Consider the following 9,793-nt stretch of genomic DNA (forward strand, 5'->3'; position numbering starts at 1 on the left):
CTGGCACAGACAATTTCACTGGTGAATTCTACCTGACATTCAAAGAACTGACACTAATCCTACTCAAACTCTTCCAGAACACAGAAAAGGATGTAATCTTTCCAAATTCATTTTATGAAGCAAGCATTACCTTGCTACTGAAATCAGGCAAAGACATCACTAAGAAGGAAAATTACAGACCAATATGCCTCATGAATATTGATGCAAAAATCTTCAACAAAATACTAGCCAACAGACTGTGACAACATATCAAAAAAATAATACATTACAACCAAGTGAGGTTCATACTAAGTATGCAAAGATGGTTCAACATTTGAAAAACAATCATTATCAACCATCACATAAATAAAACAAAGGAAAAGAACCATATGATCACATCAATTGATAAAATCCAACACCCATTCCTGATCAAAACTCTCAGCAGAATAGGAATATAAGGGACATTCCTCAACTTAATAAAGGCTATATATGCAAAACCAACAGCCAACATTATTATCAATGGAGAGAAACTGAAACCCTTGTGAACAAGAACCAGACAGGATGCCCTCTATCATCACTTCTATTCAACACTTAATTGGAAGTCCTAGCCAGGGCAACAAGGCAAGAAAGGGAAATCAAAGGCATCCTAAATGGTAAAGAAGAAGTCAAATCATCCCTATTTGCTGATGATATGATCCTATACATAGAAAACCAAACAGACTCAGCAAAAAAACTACTGGAACTAATTGAGAGATTTAGCATAGCGGCAGGATATAAGATCAACATACAAAACTCAGTTGGAGTCCTCTATAATAGCAAAGAGGTTGCTGAAAAAGAAATAAGGAAATCAATACCATTTACAATAGTTACCAAAAAAATATAATACTTAGGAATATATCTCACTAGGGACACAAAAGACCTATACAAAGAAAACTACAAATCACTACTCCAAGAAACCATGAAAGATCTACATAAATGGAAGAACGTACCATGCTCATGGATAGAAAGATTGAGCATTGTGAAGATGTCAATTCTACCCAAAGCAATCTATATATTCAATGCAATCTGAATCCAGAATGCATCAGCATTCTTTAAGGATGTGGAAAAACCAATCACTAATTTTATACAAAAAGGAAAGAGACCCCGAATAAGCAAAGCACTATTGAAGAACAACAAAGTAGGAGGTCTCATACTCCAGTTCCCAAAACCTACAATAAAGCCACAGAAGTCAAAACAGCCTGGTACTGGTACAATGACAGACACACAGACCAGTGGAACAGAACCGAGAACCCAGAAGTAGATCCATCGACCTATGCTGAGCTGCTTTTTGACAAAGTGTTGAAATCCATTAAATGGCAAAGAGATGGTCTCTTTAACAAATGGTGCTAGCAAAACTGGATATTCAGTTGCAGAAAAATGAAACAAGATCCATACCTCACACCATACATAAAAACTAACTCCAGATGGATCAAAGACTTAAATGTGAAACCTAAAAGTATAAAGTTCTTCAAGGACAAAACAGGGGCAAATTTAGAGACCCTAATATGTATCATAACTAGACTGCCAAGCATAATCCAAAATGTACAAACAGCTGAAGATAAACTAGATGAATGAGACCTTCTAAAAATTAAATTTTTATATGCTACCAAAGACTTCTCCAAAAGAGTCAAAAGAGACCCTACAGAGTGGGAAAAAATATTTGGCAATGACATATCTGACAAGGGACTTATCTCCAGAATTTATAGAAAACTCCAACACCTCAACAACAAAAAGACAATCCAATTAAAAAATGGACAGAAGACATGAATAGACATCTCACCAAAGAAGATATTCAGGCGGCCAGCAAATACATGAAGTAATGCTCAATATCATTAGCCATCAGAGAAATGGAAATCAAAACAACAATGAGATACCATCTTACATCACCACTAATGGCAAAGTTCAACAAAACAGAAAATAACAAATGCTGGCGGGACTGTCAAATGATATAACCACTGTGGAGAGCATTCTGGTGATTCCTTAAAAAGCTGGAATTAGAAATGCCATTTGACCTACAAATTCCATTCATTACTAGGTATATATTCTATTTAAGTGAGAAATAGGAAAAGAACAGATACATGCACACCCATACAGTTCATCGCAGCACTATTTACAACAACAAAAAGATGGAAACAATCCAGGTGCCCACCAATAGGATAACTGAAATATAGTACATAAACAATGGAATACTGTGCAACACTAAAGAATAATGTGGAATATGCAAAACACCGCATAACACGGATGAACTTGGAGGACATTATGCTGAGTGAAATAAGTCAATCACAGAAGGACAAATATAGTATTAGTTCATTATTGCAAAAAGTCAAGGTAAGGTTTATATATGGAAGGAAACTTTATTTGTTGGTTACCGGGGTGGGAGGGGAGGAGAGGGAAAGGGACACTGGAAAAAAAAATTGACCCATGTCACTTTAGTTTTATGTATTTCACTGTACATAAATTATATTTCAATAATTTTTTTAAAAAGGCCATGTCCTGGACTGAGAATACAAAGATAGCAGGACATGGTTATGACTTTTAAAAGTTCACACTCTAGAGATTAAAAAATATATAAAAAGCTAAAAGATTTTATTCTCCAAATGGAAAATAGCTTTCTTTTCCTATTCATAACAGTATTACACACTAAATTCACTGCATAGATAAATGAGTGTGCTCGTTGGCACTATAGCTATTCTGTTCTTAAAACTGGATGTTGCTGTCATGTATGTCACTACAATTAATCGTTTGCTGCTCCAGCTTATTTAAGTCACTAGCTTCTCATTCAGAGTCTTAGGAAAATTGTCTAATGACCATGTGATCTGGGGCCTACCCAACTGCCTACACCCTTGCTGTGAAGGGGTCTGGGAAAATCTGTCCTTTTTGGTTTATTATATAGAGAGAGGTAGGGAGATTTTGTATCTCAGCAGAACTCATAGTACAAAATTACCAAAATATAGGGTAGAGATTCAGAGGTGCTATGTAGCCATAAAAATAAACAGTAGTAAAAAAAAAAAGATAAAGCCCACTAAAAGTACATTTAGAAAGGTTGAGTTAAGTAATTGCATTATAACAATCTGAAAATCCTAACTCTCAACACTTAACTTCATTCTATATAGTACAATGTGGATGAAAGGACTGATAAAGCAAAACATGAGGGAGAAAAGTCTGTGAATTTGGTGACTGCATGTGGGCAATGAAGGTGGAGCATAAATTACAGTGTGGTATAAAGAGCTCTAATTTAGGACACTTAGGTTGGTTTTGTCTCTCTCTGTGAGACCTTGGGGCTGTAAATATACAGCCACAAGCTCTATCTGATTAAAATCTCATATACATTTATAGTTCAAAACCATGAACAAACACCTCTCAAAAACACAACAAATACTAAATGTAATGTAAAATGTCAGAGGCATTCCCATTGAACTCAACAATACAACATCTACTATAATTCTATTGTTCAACACTGTATTAGAGGTGTGATCAAACACAGTAAGAAGAAAGAGGTACAAAAATCGGAAAAAGAGGGAAAAGTTATCTGCAGGGGTACAATCACTTACATAGAAAATCCAAGGGAATCAAAAGTTAAATTATTAGAAATTTATAGGAGTTCAGCAAGGTATTACATATCAAATGATAAGAAAAAAATCAATAGCATTCTTACAAAGAACAGAACCTAACTAGAAAAAATGTAAAGCATCTAAAATAATTAAAACAGAAAAAAGTATAATACTTTTTTTGATGAATTTTTTTTCAATAAATGGACAGACAACCTTGATCATAAATGGATGATTCTATTGTAAAAAAACACATAAAATGTCTCCATATTAATGTATACAGGCAGTCACTGGGTTATGAACGTCTTATGGGACAATTCATACTTGCCCTTTAATATTATGTAAATCTGCCTTCACTTTGAAACAACTGAACCAGCCCCTATTCAAAACAAATTCTTCATTGAAATTTGCTGCACATACACCTTTTAAATCACTGAAAAGCCTTCAAGCCTCCTCTTGCACTAAAATAAGGCTAAATAAAAACTGTACACACCTGTTCTAACTTACCTACAGATTCTTAAAGACATAAATAGGAGCAAATCTTGTTTGTACCCTGGGACTACCTATATATTGTATGCATTGTCAATCAATCGATGTGTAATTTTTCCTGGAATTTAATAAACTGATTCCAAATTTCAAGGGAAATAAATATACAGCACCAAAAACAAGTCAATTCTGAAAAAGAACAAGAAAAGGGTACTTGTTCCAGCAAATTTTTATTATAAAGCTACACCCAGTGTAGTATCCACATAAGAATAAATGTATCGATGGAAAAGAGTAGAAAACGCAGAAAAACAGGTAGCATAGTGGCTAAAGTACTTGACTGCTAACCAGAAGGCTGGCGGTTCAAACCCACCAGCCACTCCCTAGAAGGAAGATGGGGCAATCTACTTCTGTAGTGATACTGCTTCGGAAACCCACGGAGGGGTCATTATGAGTTGGGTCCAACTTGACGGTACATAACAACAACAACATGCAACACGGAATGCTGGTATAGACAGAGTTGACATTACAGATATGTGGAGAAAGGTCCCTGTGTGGTGCAAAAGGTTTGTACTCAACCAGTTAACTGCAAGGTTGGCCGCTCAAACCCATCCACCAGCACCAAGGAACAGGTCTGGTTAACCACTTCTGTAAAGATCACAGCCAAGAAGACCCTTTGGAGCAGTTTTAATTTGGAACAGAAGTCACATAAGAACAGCACAACAAAAATACAATCAACAAAAATAAGTATGTGGAAAAATCATGAACAATTCAATTCTATAAGTACTGGCTAGAATGGTACACTAGATCTCTACTTCACAAAACATGCAAAACTGTATTCCACGTAGATTAAGCAGCTAAACATGAACAGCAAAACTTTTAAGTATTAGAAGAAAATATAAATGATGTCTATGATTCTGGGTAGGAAAAGCATTCATAAACTACACACAAAAAAACACAAAGCCGTTTTATAGGTTCTGTATGACAAAATTACGAACAAAGATTAAAAACAAGGAACAGACTGGGAGAAATTATTTGTAACACACAAAACCTCCAAATTAGAATTTACAAAGAACTTCTAAAATTAATAACTAAAAAGAAAAATGAGATAAAACAGGCAACTAAAAAAACCCAAAAACTCAGACAGCTAATAAAGACAAAAACATGTAACTTTATAAACTGAAAAGAAATACTGTCATTTTTTTCCCCTCACACAGAGACACAAACACTAAAAAGTGACAAGTGTTAGTGAGGGTGCGGGGCAACGAATGTTCTCATACATTGCCAGTTGGAATGTAAACTGGTATAACCACTTGGGAGAGCAATCTGACAGTACACTGTGAAATGAATTATGTGTACACTTAAAACACTCAAGAAAAGTTCTTACATACATGCACAAAATTGTATGTAAAAATACCCACAGAGCAACGGCAATAACATTGTTTATGGACAGATACACACAAAGATACAAGATATATGTGTGCATGTATCTTTGTATTTTTATGTGTTTTTTAAAGTATTGAAAGCATATACAAATTAACTTATGACAGTAGTTGCTCTGTTAGGGAAAGTTTTGAAGGGAAGTTAGGAGAATGAGACTCAAGAACTTTATATTATTTTCCCTTAAAAAAAAAAGTTGGCAAAATTACAGAAATGTATTCAAGTAGCTCTGGTGGCGTAGTGATTATAGCATTCAGTTGCTAACCAGAAGGTCAGGAGTTTGAACCCATGAGCCCCTCTGAGGGAGAAAGATGAGGCACTCTGCTTCTGTGCAGATTTACAGCCTCAGGAGCTCCACAGAGCAGTTCTACCCTGTCCTAGCAAGTCACCACGAGTCAGAACTGACTTGATAGCAGTGGGCTGAATTTGGTTATATAATTTTTTGTACTTTTCTGTACATTATTTTTCTTTCTTTAAAAAAATCATTAAATACAAAGGTATTATTATTCCAAAGGCATTAGACCAAAATGGTAACTTAAATGATACCCATATCTCCCCTCCCAACCCAAATCTCTTAAAATGACAGAAAAAGATATTTAAAACTTAGAGGTGAAGGGAGAAAGTCACAACACTGCTAGAAAACAAGAAATATTAAAGTAAGAGGTAAAAATGGTGTATGATTCTTAAAAGCGACATTTGCCCACAGGCTCTAGCCACGAATGTGAGGCTAATGTCAGCAAGGAAGACTGTGCTCCTGTAACTAGCTATCCTAACTGAAAAATTTTAAATGTTTTCAACAATATGGAAAAGAAAAGTGTCCACTACAGTATTTTCTTTAGTAGTAGTAGTTTTGTGCTGCTCAGTCAATTCCAACTCCTAGTGACCTTCAAGGAGAGAATAAAACTATCTCACAGTGTTCCCTAGGTTGTCATCTTGACAGGAGCAGATCACCAGGTCTTTTTCCCACAGAGCCACTGGTGGGTTCGAACTGCTGATCTTTGGTTAACAGCTGAGCGCTTAACCACTGTGTCACCAGGGTTCCTTTCGTTAATAGTAAAACAACCTAAATATACAATAATAGGAAAACTAGGATATAACAGTACAGTCAACCCTTTGAACAGCACAGGTTTGAACTGTGCAGGTCCATGTATACATGGATTTTTTTCAAGAAATGGATCTTGGAGAAACTCAAAAGTTAACAGACATCACACCAGGGGAATGAATAGAAGATGACCTGATGAAGATGAGGAAGGCGCAGAAGCAGCAGTGCCAGAAAAAAAACTGACATTAGGCAATCTGGCAGAAGGGTTCCAAATTGTCAAGACTGCTTTTGACTTCTTTTGCAACCTAGACCCTTCTACAATATGGGCACTGAAACTAAATCAAACACTGTAAGGATTGGTACCATAAAGAAACATTAGAGAAATGCAACAGCGAAAAAGCCCGTCAGAAATTACAATGTGTTTCTGTGAAGTTGCACTGAGTGTACCTGCCTCTCCTGCTTCCCATTCCACCTCTTCTGCATCTGCCACCTGAGACAGCACAGCTAACCCCTCCTCTTCCTTCTCCTCTTCACCTTACTCAGCATGAAGACAGCAAAGATGAAGACCTTTGCAATGGTCCATTTCTACTTAATGAATAGTAAATAATCATCTAGCCATACGGTTAGTAAACTTATCTACTGTATATGTGGGTATGTGTGAAAAGCTAGTAATGTTTGGCAAGAACTTTGTTAATCGACAATTTATGTTATCAGTAAGGTCAAGAGTAGGCTATCAGTAGTTACAGTTTTGGGGAGTCAAAAGTTATACACAGATTTTCGACTGTGTTAAGAGCCAGTGCCCTTAATTCCCATACTGTTCAAGGGCCAACTGTACATCCAAACTCTAAATTACTGTGAGAGCTTAAAGAATGAAGTATATGGATAAACACATGGGAAAATCCCTAAGACAGTGCTGAATGAGAAAAAAAAAGACTACAAAATAGTCTTATTTATGGAAAACAAAAAGTCCAACATCCATGAATCCATTAACTATATAAATAAAAGGAAAAAATATCCACCAAATTGTTGACAATAGTTACCTATAGGAATAGGGAGTTTACTTTGTATGTCTGTGCTGTGTTTCTTTTACAATAAGGATATGTTTATGAATTACTAGTATAATTTAAAAATATAAACATGCTTAAATACCTATAGTCTATTTGAAATTTAAGTATGAAAATAATAAACTACATTTTGAAGAAGGAACAAATTCAATAGAGAGCTCCATGTACTAATAGTAACGATAATGGTTCACCTTTTCGCTGATGGTTGACTAATTCCTGTCATATGACGTAACGGGGTCAGCCAAAAGTAATCCACAGCTCATTTCAGAATGCATAAATAGGAGCACAAATTGTAAACTTGTTAAGGTACACAACATTCATAGTTATTTCCTTAGAAGCTATGTGAGGCCTTCAATAAAGGAAGTGACTACAATCCATGTGAATCACTAAAATCAGTGACTTATGTGAAACAAAGAAAGCAATTCCCTCTAAAAATAATGTCTGTTACACAGTATTACATATTAAAAATATTTTACATAATTCTAGTAGATTCCGTTCATTCCACATTAATCCAATACTTTAATTAACAACAATAACAAAAACACTTTAAAGAATAAAGTAAAAATTTCACACACATATACACAGATACCTCAACCCAATCCCCATTCCTTGGGATAAACTAAATGGCAGATATCACTCATATATCATACAACTCATATTTTAAATGAAGAAATTATCTGATACTTACTAAATGTCTTACAGATGTCAGAAACAGCTTTGAAGACTCTATCAGAGAAATTCACTTTCACCTTCACATACTTCATGTTGGGCAGTTGTAGACGGAGCAATTTGTGTTGAGGGGTAAACTGAAGCTTAGCATCGGCTTGTATACCATACTTATCCAAGGTCCAATGTGTTTTAAGAAGCCAAGTTCTCTTCTTTTCCCACCAGAGAGCATGGTCAGACCAATCTTTTTTTACGTCTATAAAAAGCAAACAATAAGCAAACAAAACCCGTAAGAATCACGAAGATTACCTTGAGAGAAATTAACAGCACAAAACTAAATAACTGGGTACTTAATATTAGCAATTAATTAAACACTAAGTGCCTGTTATGTGGTATGTTATGTACACACACACACACACACACACACCAGCCAAGGAAACACACTCTCTTACCCTAAAAAGTCAGTATACAAAGTAGCAGAGGCAGAATACACAAAATGACTAATAATCCTATGTTACAGACAATAAGGAACACATGGATGACAGAAAAATTCCCTGTAGTCATTCAGAGAACAAACAGAAACCAGGGGGCTAGGTAGGGAAGGATTAATAAAGAAGTGCTGGTGGCAGATTTTGAGCCCTAGCCTTGAAGAAAGGACAACAATCTGATGATAAAATAGGTGAGAAACCTAGGGTTTGTGAGGTCAAAGATGAATTCAAGGTGAGGAAACTAGCTGCCACTGAGTTGATTCTAACTCACAGTGGCTTTATGTGTGTCAGTGAAGAATGCTCCAAAGGGTTTTCAATAGCTGATATTTCAGAAGTAGACTGCCAAGATTTTTTTCTGAGGTATCTGTGAGTGGACTCAAACCACTGAAGTATTCAGTTAGAAGTCCATTAAGGTGTGTAAAAGGTGGTAAAAAGAAAGATGGGGAACAAGTGAGCAAAAAGCAATATGCTAAGTAAAGAAGAAGAGCATGCAAAAGAAAACAGCCAAAAGTACATGCTATAACCTAATAAAGAGCTTAAGAAAAATAAACCTACCAACATCCCTATCATGCATGTTTTCCCAAATACATTCCAGGAAAAGTACATAAAAATGTCACACTGTCCATTTTTTTTCACTTTACCATGTTTTGGTACAGGCATAACAGAAAACATTAATACTCATTTAAAACTATTTAACAGTTTTATGCAATCAAATGAATTTAAATCAAATAAAACAATGTAATTTACTAAGATTTGGCTATTTGCAGACAAAGCAGATCATAATAATAAACCTAAAGCAATAAAAACCAACTTCCATAGTTTTTCAAAAGCAATAAAAGTAATGACTTTTTGAGAGAGTGCATTGTTGGGCCTGGAGGCTTGGGACCATGGTTGCAGGGGACATTAACCTCAACTGGCACAATACAGTGCACAAAAACACTGTTCTAGAGGCGGGGCAAGATGGCGGACTAGGCAGAAGGATTGCACAGACCCTCTTCAACAAAGAAAAGGGAAACCAATTAACACAGACACAGAAGATAATCG

At 35.6% G+C, this 9,793-nt stretch overlaps 1 protein-coding gene across 1 annotated transcript in view; it reads right to left on the reverse strand.

The window, feature by feature from the left end:
- The window catches only part of FERMT2 (FERM domain containing kindlin 2), a 126,956-nt gene that overhangs the window by 71,783 nt on the left and 45,380 nt on the right, over positions 1-9,793 (reverse strand). The window contains exon 2 of the mRNA XM_007948338.2: positions 8,284-8,517. Coding sequence (XP_007946529.1) covers positions 8,284-8,517 — 234 coding nt within the window. The remainder of the gene's footprint in view (positions 1-8,283; positions 8,518-9,793) is intronic.

Source organism: Orycteropus afer, unplaced genomic scaffold (genome assembly GCF_000298275.1).
Source record: "Orycteropus afer afer isolate SDZICR_OR568_19922 unplaced genomic scaffold, OryAfe1.0 scaffold00214, whole genome shotgun sequence".
NCBI lineage: Eukaryota > Metazoa > Chordata > Mammalia > Tubulidentata > Orycteropodidae > Orycteropus > Orycteropus afer.